The sequence below is a fragment of the Lampetra planeri genome, chromosome 16 (genome assembly GCF_965212315.1).
Source record: "Lampetra planeri chromosome 16, kcLamPlan1.2.h2, whole genome shotgun sequence".
Lineage (NCBI taxonomy): Eukaryota > Metazoa > Chordata > Hyperoartia > Petromyzontiformes > Petromyzontidae > Lampetra > Lampetra planeri.
This window is the reverse complement of record NC_136122.1, coordinates 2,190,859-2,205,651: the sequence shown is the minus strand read 5'-3', so window position 1 is coordinate 2,205,651 and position 14,793 is coordinate 2,190,859. Positions and strand designations below refer to the sequence as shown.

The 14,793-nt window shown below is 50.7% G+C and overlaps 1 protein-coding gene across 1 annotated transcript in view; it reads right to left on the bottom strand.

Moving 5' to 3' along the window:
• The window catches only part of LOC144722916 (uncharacterized), a 66,347-nt gene that overhangs the window by 1,867 nt on the left and 49,687 nt on the right, over positions 1–14,793 (bottom strand). The window contains exons 9-10 of the mRNA XM_078601334.1: positions 6,011–6,130; positions 1,709–1,884 (exon numbers count right to left, since the gene is read on the bottom strand). Of these exons, the coding sequence (XP_078457460.1) occupies positions 1,709–1,884; positions 6,011–6,130 (296 nt within the window). The remainder of the gene's footprint in view (positions 1–1,708; positions 1,885–6,010; positions 6,131–14,793) is intronic.

Sequence of the window (14,793 nt, the reverse complement as noted above, 5' to 3'; positions counted from 1 at the left end):
CTGGCAGAGAAAGGGATCTGCGGTTGCAGAAGCCCTATCTGTCAGCAGGTCACGTAATAAGCAGAGAGAGGGATGTAAGGCAAAAGTGATAGAGGGGGCACGTGTGGTAAGCCCGGGAACCCACTAGTAGGTTCCAGAAGGGGGGCGTGGCCGGGGGCGGAGCGAGGCCACGACAGGAGGATAAAAGGGGACCCCGAGCAAGTGGAGTGGAATCCTGTCGGGCTGCTGGAGTCTTCATCACCGTCTTCACCTTCTCAGCGTTGTCAGTCAGGCAGTCTGTTAGCTGTCCTGACTGAAAGAGTAGTTACCCCTTGTACCCTGTGAAGGCTATACTATTCCTAGTGTCTCTGAGTGTATCACTACACGTGTAAGGCTTGCTGAAAGGCTGACCCTATTATTAGAGGTGTAATATTCTCCTGTGATGAAGGTGGATATACTTCTTAGCAGCACTTGTGCTGTAGACACCGCAGAACTATCGAGGAACAGGCAGCTCCTGGTTTAATTCCATGTTCCTGGCTATGGTCAGAAGGCAGCTCCAAAAGTTAGGGTGTCCTGGGCTGGCATTGAAAAAACACAAATAGGTTACATGAGGTGTCCGGCTGGAATCGAATATGATTAGCAGGGCCGTCCATATCGGGGTGTGCGGCAAATCCTAGCGTGTGGGCCCCCCGACACCTTCAAGCTAAACCCCAAGTATTACATCTGACACTGTGATGGCAAAGAGCGGAGCCCCCCAATGCACGGGGCCCTGGGCGGTCACCCCGATTCGCTGTGTACCCCAAGAGACAGCTCTGCTGATTGGCCAGGGGATTTGAAGGGTAGAAGCCTGGGAATTTCAAAGGGTAAATTGGTGTGGGTTAAAAAAATAATTGAAAGGGATTGGCTGGATGTTAAGGGTCAGTTGAGGAAGACTCAATAATTACTTGCAAGAGCTATAAAGATGCACTGGTCAGTTATTGGGGTGCTTTTTATTATTGGATTCAAAGCACGCCTGAGAGTCCAGTCCTCGTGTATATCTTGCATTGTTTGGTAAAAAAATAAATCCTTACCTAAGATACTTGTCTGTCATTTCACAAGCACACACACCACGATTATATCGGTTGATCCATCAATAATCTAAATAATATGTTCAGGGAATCGCAGGATTTTCAGGGACATTGGATTCGGTTCAAACTAAGGATGTCCTGTAACCATGCAATTTGCAGTTATATTTGCCCGTTATGCAATCATATGCATTCCCCAAACACATGAAATATGCCAGTTGAACCTCCTCCACTCCATGTGGCTTTGCTGTATAGCAAGCCTAGCACATGTGCCACTGTGGCATCACAGTTTATTCGACACACCTGTACATAGTATTTTTTACACCAAAATTTCACTTATGAACGCTTGTTTACCCAGGAAAGCCACGCTTCAGTCTCGATACACATTTCAGTAGGGTCCTGTCAAGTTTTTGCAGTAGGAGCGATGATGCTATGCGTACTCCTAATTGAGTAATTTGCAGGTCATTTTTCAGCATTGCAGTGTATTTTTTAGCTAAAGGAGGACAGCCAGAAGAAACCCATGCTGAACAAGGGGATAATGTACAAACTCCACACAGAATTGTGCCCGATCCAGGAATCTAACCCAGGTCCTTCTTGCCGTGAGACGTGATTGTTGTGACTGCACCACGCTGCAGCCTAGCCTCGTATGCTTGTGCTCCTTTCACCTCCGAGCCGCCTCCATGGAGCGTGGTTCGTCTCTCTGCTTCTCGCTGCCAATGCCATCCACACCGAGAATCTGTGCGGCAGGAGCCTCCTGTGTAGAAGGACCCCCCAGTACTCTTGGGCTCGTGCCCTCCACACAGCTGGCTGGGCGACGCTGGGCACAGTGCCACGTGATGAGCTGAGGATGAAGTCGCAGGCAATCATGCAGGCAAGAAACCAGAGATGAGCAACTAGAAGCGGGCACATATCGACTGGCAATTGTGCAGAGAGGCAACCAAACCACCGACCTGGAACCTCAAGATAGTCAACATAGATACGTAATAGACAACAAGGCACGGTACACCAAATGGTTCTCTGGATCAACATTTTCATGGGACTGGTCTCAATCTCAAACGGCCTCACCAGCAACATATGACCCATTAATCAGAGCTTCTGTATCAGCTGGCCTTTTAAGAAAGAGCCAGAGGAAGCCGTCCACAACCAGAAGGAGTCATCCACAATCGTAAAGAGCCATCCACTACGAGAAAGAGCCAACCTCAAGTACAGCAAAGTACAGCAGAGTACAGAAAATCTGTAAAATCCATACACACAGAGTGAATGACAATAAATAATGTCCATGTAGGTGTTTGTGCTATGACCAGAGAGTCACCCACAATCTACGGAGACAGTGGATAAAGAGTTTATAAAGTGTTTTTGTACAGTACTCAATTTAATTCGACTGTTTATGGAACTTATATTATTGCCTTAAAGTGGAAATACTTCACAATGCATGGACCTTGATTCTGGTTCAAGTTCAAGTTGAAGTTCATTTATTAGGTATAGCCCTGTGAGCCATTCGGCTCTTGAATCAGGTGCAACCGCAACAAACAAAAAACATGAACAAAAAAACATCTTAAAGTGAATATGTGACTGAGTGCAAACAGAAAATCCAAGAAAAGACAGCAAAATATTGCAGGAAAAACACCGTACACCAACGCTGTGTGCAAAAATCCCAGTGGGATGCAAGTCAAACAACAACAACAAGACAACTTAGATTAACTCTGTACTACAACAAACAAACATGGCTAAATCAATACACTTTTCGAAATCACCAAAATAAAGCCATGAAAGCAATGAAACAGTGATCATAGGAACTGTGACGGAAATTTCACAATAAATTACATAAACAACATGTACTACCAAAACCCTGCAGCCATAGCTGGCTGCATGAGTCACTCCACAACAGCAGGAGCATCAATCGGAGTATTATAATTTTCCAATGCACCTTTAAGATCAGCACACTAAATCAAAACACAGGTCATACTTTGCAGCGATCATCCAGAGCGAAACTTTTATTTTAGGCCACTGAATATAACTGGCAGCTAGGGGTGTACAACTCCTCTAGAGCAGTTTTGAGTGAAGATCTCATAGGTAGTGACTCAAGTTTCAATTTATTGGCAACAGCATTCCATACCCTGGGGGCATCAATAGCAAAGGCCCGTCCTCCAGTATATGTACGGCAATAGGGAATATGAAGCTGGTAAATAAGTGTAGACCTGAGGTCAAATTTGTTCTTTGAAACAGAGAGGAGATCCAGCAAGTAATCTGCGGATTTTTTTGTAAGTACATCATGAATAAATAAGATCTGGTGCACAAGCCGTCGAACATTCAGGGATGTTAAGTTCGACCCAATGTAGAGATCACAGTGGTGAGTCCTATATGGGCAGTTCAATGCAAATCTTAAGGCCGAGTGATACATTGAGTCAAGCTTCTTCAGTACAGTACTTGGGGCTGATTTATACACGATGTCACAGTAATCAAGTAGAGGCAGTATGGTAGCTTTTATCAATTCCAAACGGAACATAGGGGGGAAGCAGTGCTTGTGTCGATATAGAAAACCCATTTAATTTTTTGTCTTTTTCCCAATGTAATCAATGTGATCTTCGAAATTCAGTTTTTAATCCAGGATGACCCCAAGATACTTATAGATCTTGACTTGCTCTACTTGATCATTATTTAAGGAATGTATATGGGGGAAAATAACTTCCCGCTTTAGTCCTGGTGAGAAGCATAGCACCTTGGTTTTGGCAGGATGTAGGACTAGTTTAAGAGCAACTAGCTGATGTTGTAGTTTGTTGAAATCACTCTGGAGCTTAGCAATCACGTCATCCGGAGAGTGGCCAGCAGTAATCAGTACCGTGTCATCTGCAAAAAGATTTACCCTGGAGTGATCCAGTTCAGTGCCCAAGTCATTTACATAAAGAGAGAACAAGAGGGGGCCGAGAATGGAACCCTGTGGAACCCCTTTTGTTATCTTAACACTGTTTGACCTCCAACCATCTGTGAAAACAGTTTGGGTGCGAGAAAAGAGTAATTTTTTTACCATTTTACTGTGTTTTCGAAAAAACCGAGGCAACTTATTTTACTAAGCAGGATGTTGCGGTCTACTGTATCAAAAGCTTTGGACAAGTCAAGAAATAGACAGGCGCAGTACTGCTTATTATCAAGGCTACTGTAAATGTGATTCAGAGAGTCTAATGCAGCAGATGTGGTGCTGTATTTTTTTCGGAACCCAGATTGTTTTAGATGTAATAGATTGTTGGCGGACAGGAAACTGCTAATTTGGTAGTTCAATAATTTTTCAAAAATTTTCATCAACGGGGACAAAATTGAGATAGGTCGGTAGTTATTTGGATCATCTTTAGGGCCCCCTTTGTGAAGTGGACGAACATAGGAATGTTTCCATTCTAGAGGAACTGATGCTTCTTTGATAGACAGGTTGAAAATATGGGCTATAGGTTTGTATATTAGGTGACCAACAGTTAGTAGAGCAAAGACGGGAATACTATCTGCTCCGGTAGAGGAGGACCCTTTGAGGAAGGACAGTTGTTTCAGAACATTACTTTCGTGGATTGGCTGAAAACTTAATTCGTTTAATGTTTGGATAGGGGTGTAGGAATTTGCATGAGCAGGGGTGACTCCCAATACATTATCAAATAGGGTACCAGCTTCAGAAAAATGAAGGTTCAAATTGTCAACTATTTTTTGGGGATCTGAAAAATATTCCCCATTTCGGTTAAGCTCGACGGGCAGATTATCTGTTTTGAATGCCTTTTCGATACATTTGTTTTCCAGAAAGTCCTGGCATATCCATGTGATTCAAGGAGAGTGGAAGAAAAGTAGTCATTTATGCATGCCGTATTTTTTTGACGCATCTATTCCTTAAAATCATGTATTCTAACCAGTCATTGACCCAAGCCTTGTCCCTAGTTTTCATGAGCTTTGTAATCAAAGGATCAAACCATGGTGGACGGTTGCCTTTAGTTTTAAATCTAACCAACGGAGCATGTTTGTTAAGAAGGGAGAAACGTGTACCTGAAAGTCTCCCAAGCCGTAGTCAGGTTTGGGATATCACAGACCTTGTCAATATCCGAGTGAAGCACATCATTAGTAAATGCCTGATTGCTGAATTGTCTCATGGAGTGCTTCTCAACCAATTTAGGGTGGGCTTTGGGTCTGGCTGATGATCTCACCCCAAAAATGAAGGAGTGATCACTAAGGTTATTACCCAGAACACCAGTCAGTGCGAAATTGTGAGGGGCATTTGTCAATAGGACGTCAAGCAGAGATGACTGTCCCGGATTTTTTAGGTTGGGTCTTATGGGGATATTTATTAATTGAAACAGGTTGAATTCATCTGCAAAATTTGTGGCCATGGCCGGTGGGTTTAGCCAATTCCAATTTAGATCACCCATTAAGACTATTTCACCTTTAGGGAGGCCCCCACGAAGCTGGTGTTAGAAGCAAGACCCATTTGAGCATTACATTGCAGCTTTCGTCAATTAAACATGCAAAATATTCCGTAAGATTGGCCAAACATGCCAGTGCAGGGGTCTCCTGCAATACGAACCATCGCAAGCAATGCAACCGGGAGACCGATATTTTGTCATCCCCTCCAGCATGTCTGACTGGAGCTGGTGACAGAGATTTTAAAATGTTGTTTTCATTACAACATTGGCCCAAAAGCGTGCCTCTCTCACAAGGCCATCTCAGTGTGGGCAATGTTGGTGTGATTCGTAGTTGGATACAGCACCGGGGTGAATTTGCATAACTAGAAGTTGAATTGCCAAATCGATGCAGGGGCGTAGCCCCGTTCCAGCTGGCATGTGACATCACGGCTTTGAAAACCACGCTCCAAATAAGGACCTTGGCACAGGACTTGCATGGGAAGGACTTTGAATGCGTTGTGGAGACGAAGCATTTGATGTGCCAGCGCAGGCGAGCTGGTGAGAGACATCGACAATGTCATGGGAGAGCAAGGGCACCTGTCCATTTGGTCGGCAGAGCGCAGTGGCGATGTGCGAGCCCGTCTTAAACCGCGGCCACTCTGCCCACAACAAATCCGTGGGGGGGCAGGCACTGACCCCGCTGGCCCCTGCCCACACCTGCACACACACGGGAGACAAACAGTCCCCGCGTATCCTCGAGCAGCACGTTGAGGCCAGTTCTGTTTGCGAGTAGCACCCATGAAGGCTGGCACGGTATATGAGGGGGTGGGTGGCCAGCATCACGCACCAGGTACTCATTGAAGACAATATCAACCTAGGAGACGCCCAGGACTGGTTCAAATATTCACCACTGTTGATGGCCATGAGCTGGAATCGAACTCGGGTTGCCAGGTTCGTAGCGCAGTGCACAAATCACTGCGCCTTCATTCCCCACTAAAACGCGCGTACACACGCACACACACACGCGCACACACACGCGCGCACACACACGCGCGCACACACACGCGCGCACACACACGCGCGCACACACACGCGCACACACACACGCGCACACACACACAGGCGCGCACACACAAACGCGCGCACACACGCGCGCACACACACGCTCGCGTGTCCGTAGAGGCTGACATGCCACACCTGTGTGTGTCCGCACCACGCCGCCCAGAAACCCCCGTGTCACGAGTGCTGACGTTCGCACATTGCACCAGACCCTCATTGAGGTGAGCACAGGAACAGGAGCCATCGCGGTGGTGATTTGGGACCTTAGTGGCGACCTTCGAATCATTGACTCACGCAGCATTCAGGAAACACTGCGTGTGTGTGTTTACATGCATGTGCACTGAGCAATAACAGACGTGAAGTCGTGCAGTACAGAAACATTTCATTAACACAAATCATTCGCCTTCATTAATTACATAACGGCTGATTATTCTGGAAGTCTTACGCCACTGGTTGTTGCTACAAACGGCACTTGTGTAACGCTGTAAATAGTGCAGGAGACGGTTGACGGAGGCAACACGTATTTATTTATAACACACTACAGTAACAGTCAGTTATACAGCCTAGGAACACAGCCTACGGCTAGCGTGCCTGACACCGGCTATGCTCTCAGGTCCTCCGGCTATGTATTTCCTAGAGGAGGCTATCTGACCCGACCTAGCCAGGGTACGGGTCCCAACCACTGGCCCATCGGACCCGGCCCTGATAAGGACGTCGGGCCGGGGGTTCCCAGGGTCTCACCACTGAGCCACACAGAGTCCCGGCCCTGATAAGGGCAACGGGGCTAGGGGTCCCAGGGTCCTACCTAGCTTGCTCCGTCTTCCTTCTTCACTGGCTCTTCTGCTCCAACAACTCCCCGAGCTCTCTCGCGCACCGCCCTATATACCCAACTGCCCCCCGAGGGGCGGGGCTGTATGCGGACGTCGATGTAGCCACCCCACGCACGGACCGTGATGTAGACACCGCAACGTAATGGCTTGCTACACCCCGGTACGTACCACCTCTACATCACCCCCCCCCCCCCCTAAGCTCGCAGCCGACCCGGCTGCAAAACCCCCCATTCAATAAAAAATACATCCAAAAGCAGAACCGTGTGTGTGCCCCGTAACAACAATAACACAACAATTAACAACAACCGAACGCCCCAATAGATAACCCAACCCTCCAACACTCAACAACAAGAACATATGTACAATGTCGAAAAAAAAAATATTTAAAAAAACGACATCACGCCATCCCGTGACCCGTGCCCGCGACCCCACACGTTCAGGAGAAATGGGACATCTGGACAGTCAAAGGGGCTGCTCCGACACGGGCAACCTGGCGGATCCGGCCGCACGTCACGAGAAGTGGCGCAATTTAGCGCGAGTCCGCTTGGCCGGTCCGTCATATGGAACAGGACATGCTTGTCCGACAGGCGGCCCAGGTAGCCCTGGAAGGCTCGGACTGGGTTCCCCGGTTCCACACGTGCTCCGGGGATCCGGCTGCTGGCGTTCGGAGGCCGTCAATTCCGAGGCACCTGGGAGCGGGTCAGTCAGAGACATGTGAGGATCAGGCGGCGGCATCCCATTCCCCGAGTCAACGGACACATCACATGCTCGGCCATTTGGAAATGAAGGGAAGGTATGTGGTGCTGTGAAAGGTTTTAGTCGGGAGGGGTGAACATACCAACAACGCTTCCCCCACTTAATCCGAACACATTGGGGGAGCGCAACCCGCACAACCTCGACCGGTCCTCGCCATGGCCTCAGTAGTTTCGGGGACGTTGCCAATGGTGCCTGCAGGCAGTGCAACCAGGCCTTATCGCCCGGTTTCCACTCGTGCGTGTGTGTCCGCTGTGCACGCAACCGCTCGTTCGCCATCTGGCGAGATCTCGAGTTCAACGTCTCTGCTTCCCGTGCCTCGGCCAATTTAGAAATGTTAAATTTAATGTGATCAGCCACTTTTGACTTAGCACGGGGTTCGGAAATCCCCCTGGGAATCCATGGGCGGATCAGCGTCCCGGCCATACATAAGAAAGAAGGGAGAAAACCCTGTCGCCGCGTGGGGAGCCATCCTGTAAGCGGTGAGGACATCTGGAATCTGTAAGTCCCAATCCACTTGAGCTTCGCACACCTGATGGCACAACATGGACGTAATCGTCCCGTGGAGCCGCTCCACCATCCCATCAGTCTGTGGGTGGTACGGGGAGGTACGCACCTTTTTAGTGCCCAAAAGGTCGCACACCTCCCGTAATAAAACGCCCCAAATTTTTTTCCCCTGGTCGGTCAGCAACCGCTCCGGTGCACCTTTGTCCAAGACATAGCCCTGGACAAAGGCCTCGGCAACGGACGCTGCCAACTGGTTGGCAAGTGGCCCGGCCATGGGCCATCGAGTGAAATATTCCACGCCAACCAGCAGGTACTTGTTACCCCTAGGTGTCACCGGGAAGGGCCCCAAAATATCAAGCGCAACAAGTTCATTGATGCACGAGACCTGAATAGATTGCAACGGTGGGTTAGCCGCAATGGGAGGCGGTTTCCGTTGGGCGCACTGCACACACCCTTTGAGAATGGTGGACACATCCCTCGCCATACCCGGCCAATAGTAATCACGCTGGAGCAGAGCAAGGTTTTGTGAAATCCCAAATGTAACAGTCGTTCATGAGCGACCAGAACAACCCTACCCCGCACAGCAGATGGCACAACAAGTCTATGGTGTAGGGACGTACCGTCCCAATTCATAAGGAGGCCCTGTTTCACTACCCATGAGTCGACGCCAACTGCACCCTTATCGGAACCATTTGCCTTGCGACGCAGCGTGAGCAGGGATGCGTCGACCATTTGGAGGCGGCCCCACTCAACGAGGGACAATTTGAGCAAAGAATCCCCACCCGTCGGAGAGAAGGGAATCATGGGTTGCGGTGGATCGGCCGCGGCGGCCAGAGCTGCCGGAGGGACGACAGTCTGGGGTTTGCAACGTCCCGATCCCAAAAGACACGCACATTCCGTACTTGGTGACAACCGCGACAGGGCATCCGCGTTGGTATGGCGAACACCCTTACGGTAAGTAGTTGTGAATTGATAGTCCTGGAGGACCTCCAACCATCGGGACAACTGGCCCGATGGCTGGTCAATGCGAAGCGCGTATTGAAGCGCCGCGTGGTCCGTACGGACAGTGAAGTGTCGGCCGTAGAGATACGGTCGAAACTGTTGGATAAAAACCACAATAGCCAGTAACTCGCAACAGGTCACGCAGTACCTCTGTTCTGCCGGCGACAAAACCCTGCTACCGTAGGCGACAATGCGTTCGACACCCCCGATCACCTGTGAGAGTACTCCACCAATGCCTGTGTTACTGGCGTCCGTGTCAAGTAAAAACGGCTAGGTGAAATCAGAGTAACACAAGGGCGGAACACTCACCAAGGCGTCACGAAGGGAGTGAAAAGCGGCTTCCTCCTCTGGCCCCCAGAGAAACTTCACACCTTTTGCCGTCAAAGCGTGCAGGGGTTTGGCTATGGTGGCAAACTGTTCGACGAAACGCCGGTAATAGGAGGCAAACCCAATAAAACTACGGACCTTGCTGACCGAAGTGGGTGTCGGCCAAGAACTGACACAATGTGTCTTAGCGGGATCAGTGGAGATACCCGAACGGCCGACGATGTGCCCTAAGTACCGCACTGATTCTCAGAGTAAGTGGCACTTTTGTGGCTTAAACTTCAATTTGGTGGATCGCATCCTGAGGAACACTGCCCTCAAACGTTGGAGGTACTCCTCGAACGTTCTACTGAAGACGATGACGTCATCCAGGTAAATTAAACAGGTATCCCATTGAAGGCCGGACAAAACCAGTTCCATTAACCTCTGGAATGTTGCGGGAGCTGAATGGAGTCCCATGGGCAACCGATTGAACTGAAATAAGCCCACAGGTGTCCCAAACGCGGTCTTGGGTTTCGATACCTCGTCCAGGAGGAGTTGCCAGAATCCCGATAGCAGGTCCAATGTGGAAAAATACCGTGCCCCCGCTAAAGCATCCAAGGATTCGTCCATCCTGGGGAGCGAATATGCGTCAGCCACCGAGATCTTATTAAGGCGACGGAAATCAACGCAAAACCTCAGGGACCCATCGTGTTTTTTCACAAGTATGATGGGAGCCCCCCATGGACTGGATGAGGGCGAAATGATGTCGGCAGACAGCATGTCATTAACAGCTGATTTCACATGTTCCTTCTCGGCTGGGCTCAGCCGGAAGGGATTTTGCCGAATGGGGGCAGCGTCACCCGTGTCAATGTGGTGACGTAATAGGTCAGTGCAACCAATATCATATTTGTGCTTGCTGAAAAAGTCCGAAAATTCGACCAACAGGGCGCGTAATGCCGCCAGCTGTGAACTAGACAAGTCACTGGATCCAGAACACAGTGAATCCAACCACCCCTGATCACCCCCCGATTTCAGATGCGGAGCCGGAGCAGTATCAACATGCGCTATCAGCGTCTCTCCCACGGGCACCGGTGCTGCATGAGCGACCACGGTACCCTGTGGAATCACAGCTGCATGTGACCCCGCATTTAAAACCACAACGAAGGGGTCTCTGTCCCCCCGCACCACCGTCTGAGCCACCGCCAAATCCAAACCCCTGACAGCTGCGTTAGACGGGGCTAACAGTACACCATGCTCCATCGTACCCACCCCAAGAGATTTCCGCAAGCGTAGGGGCACTAACATCTGTGACCCCGGCGGTACGCGTACAGTCTGGGTTACCATCTCCTGCACCGTCACACAGGCCGTGCGTAGATTGCTAGGGAAGGACAAAAATGCTATGCGGCAGCCCGAGGGAAGCTCGATGCAACCCTGATCAATGAGGATCTTGATCGACATTTTAGCTAGAAAATCCGTTCCCAATAAACATGGGACCGCAAGAGACGATGAGACCAAGACAGGTCCCGACAATTTAATATCCCCAATGCAAATACCCGCTCGGATCTGACCCACAATACCCAAGGATCCTCCATTTGCCGCATAACATGGAACGTCTACCGGGAGTAAAGGTCGACATTGAACGGGATGCATATTGTAAATAAGGTCAGAAATGATCATTGCCGACGCCCCCGTGTCGACCAAAACCCGAACCTCAACACCCTCGATCGACCCAGTAACCACGGACGAACCGGCCGACGCAGCCACCACCCTATGGGCCAGCTCAGACCATTGGCCTGGTCCGAGCTCCCGTACGAACCCCTCTCCCCGCACTGAACCGGCACCCGAATGCCGTGGCCCATCAGGCGCGGCGCGGTGACTCGTGTGCAACGTGTGAGTGGGCCGAGCATGTGTGTTGCCGCGACTTGCCGGAGACTGTTGGGACGACTTGGGACCTTGGGCGTCGTCCAGCCGAGGTCCTGTAGCACGTTGACGTGGAGCCCGGCACCCAGAAGCAACGTGGCCTCGAAGATTCGTTGCCGATCATTGCTACAACTCTGTGGGCTCTCATGAAATTGTCTTTTCCGAGACCAAGGTGCTCTGCAAACCTCCTGGCTACCATCAAAGGTTTGTACACGAAGCCATACAAATATACAAACACAGACATAATTTCAACCGTGATGATGGTTACAAACTGAGTAATCATTGGAAAGATGTGATTAACCATGCAAAAAAGATTTAACTACACTTATTTGGACCATCTTATTTGACAGAAAACTATTGCAGGTTACTGATGGACAGCCAGTTTTGTTTTACCAGGTTTAGCTTTCTACCAGGTTTAGCTTTCTTTTTTCACACTTTTGTTATGTAGGCTAGGCGTAGTCACAAACCTAACCTCTCCATAATAAAGGATCAGTCTTTTGTTATGCAGTCTATTCATAGTCTCAAACCGCACCTTACCATAATAATAAAAAGTGGGCCATTCCTGGTCCTTCCCCCCCCCTCAACCATCATATATACGGAGTGGTATCTCCTGTAATCTCTCATTTACTTGATACAGCTGTCGGGCTGTGACGGTTCCACCTGAAGACAAAAGCTTGTGTTGCCTCCGAAACGTCGTGATTTTTATTTTATTTTACTTTTATTAATTTACATTTTTTACCTACGTGACTTTACCGAAAAAACCTAAGAATATGAATAAGAATATGTGGCCTCGAAGGCCGCAAGTTGTAACATGTGACGAGAGCCGTCGCTGATTTCGGTTGCTCCAGCTTGCGTGGCGTTCGCAGGGGCGACCGACCTCCAGACCTCCAGTCCCCCGACCGTGCCGTGGCGAAGACCTCCTCCTGTGATAGAGCGCCTTGGGGTTCGCTGGGCGGCGAGGCTGAGGCAGAAGCTGAGGCTGAGGCACAGACAACGACAGGCTGTTTCCGTTTAAGAACTTCGTGCGCGTGAATGCTCGTAGCAACTCGCAACGAGCATATATCTACCTCATCTGCCGCGTTGATAGGAACACCCAAGTCCTGCGCCAATGCCAAAAGCTGCTCCGTGACCATTGCGTCTTTGCCTTCTTCGTCCATGCGAGGAAAAGCAGGTGTCAGCGAGAGCCAGAAGTGCAGTGCGGTAGGCGAGAGGAGTTTCCGTCTCCCCTTTACGGCGAGCGTAGAAGTGGTGGCGACAGGCAGACGTCGGTCCGTAGACCCTGGCCATCAGGCGAAGCGCAGCATGGAGTGTGGAGCGGCCAGACCTTGGAGTCGACCTGAAGGTGGCCAGAGCGTCATCATCCAGAGTCGCTGGTAGCGCGCGCAGTGCCTCAGCATCGGTCCACCCCGACATCTCTTGGTGAGCGAGGAACCTCCGTTGAGAGGCTCCCCAGTCGCCTCCCTCAGCTTGAAAGGCCGTCAACGCGGGCAGTCGCTGTTGGAATGCCTGCCCCTCTCCCGGCTGCTGATGTTCCCGCGCAGCGCCGTCGCCCAGGGAAATGGTGGCCCCTTCCACGGGTTAATCGTGGCGACATCTGTAGCGTATCGATGATGTGGGAGGCGGTGACTGGAACCCCTCCCTCACGTGGTGCTCTCGGTCTCCGCCAGTCAACGAACTGGGCGGAAAAATGGCGCCAAATTCAGTGTCCGTGGTGGGAGCCTGATTTTGGCGCCAATCCTTGCGTTGCGGCGTGGTGCTGGCGCGAGCCGGCGCTTGGCGCCAATTCTCTCCATGGGCACCAGCCTCCCCTCCTCCAGATGCAGTAATCTCCGCCAGTATGGAGGCAGCGGCGAGCAGCAACTCAGCCAGGCGGGAGTGAGCATCTTGGAGCCCACCCCCGAGCTGCAGCGGTGTGTCAGATGGCCGCGATGGGTGCTGCAGCGTCGGCACCACCTCTGATTCCCCGTCCGAGGCCTGCTGACTCATCTACTCCTGGTCGTCACCCTGGTCCGGCCCGTGAGTACGAACTGTCTTCCTGGTATCCATCACGTGAAGACAGTTTCACTTCTGACTCCAGTTGTAACGGTGTAAATAGTGCAGGAGACGGTTGACGGAGGCAACACGTATTTATTTCTAACACACTACACTAACAGTCAGCTATACAGCCTAGGAACACAGCCTACGGCTAAGCGTGCCTGACACCGGCTACGCTCTCAGGTCCTCCGGCTATGTATTTCCTAGAGGAGGCTATCTGACCCGACCTAGCCAGGGTACGGGTCCCAACTACTGACCCATCGGACCCGGCCCTGATAAGGACGTCGGGCCGGGGGTTCCCAGGGTCTCACAACTGAACCACACAGAGTTCCGGCCCTCATAAGGACGGCGGGGCTAGGGGTCCCAGGGTCCTACCTAGCTTGCTCCGTCTTCCTTCTTCACTGGCTTTTCTGCTCCAACGACTCCCCGAGCTCTCTCGCGCACCGCCCTATATACCCAACTGCCCCCCGAGGGGCGGGGCTGTATGCAGACGTCGATGTAGACACCCCACGCACGGACCGTGACGTAGACACTGCAACGTAATGGCTTGCTTCACCCCGGTACATACCACCTCTACACTTGTACAGGCTCTGGGGTTCCCACAAGTTTCCACTCTGGACCCAGTCCTTCTCCGGATAAGGATAATGGAGGGAACTACAGAGAGCTCCGTGTGCAGGATTGGAGAGGCCGCGCGAGGCCACATCATGACACCACGAGACACATTCAGGAGCGGTCAGTTTCCACCTTTTCTTGACCATATCCTGCCATGCCTAACTCTAGGGTTAGGGTTTGACTATGGCTATGGATTTTGGTTGGGATGAGTTCAGTTTGGGGTGGGGATGTTTGGCCAGTTGTAATGACTGCTTTGCACATGGGGGGAATCCGGAATACCCGGAGAAACCCCATACATATCAACTAAATTATTTTATTTTACCACGTAAGGCCCATTGAGCTGGATAGCTCTTTTTC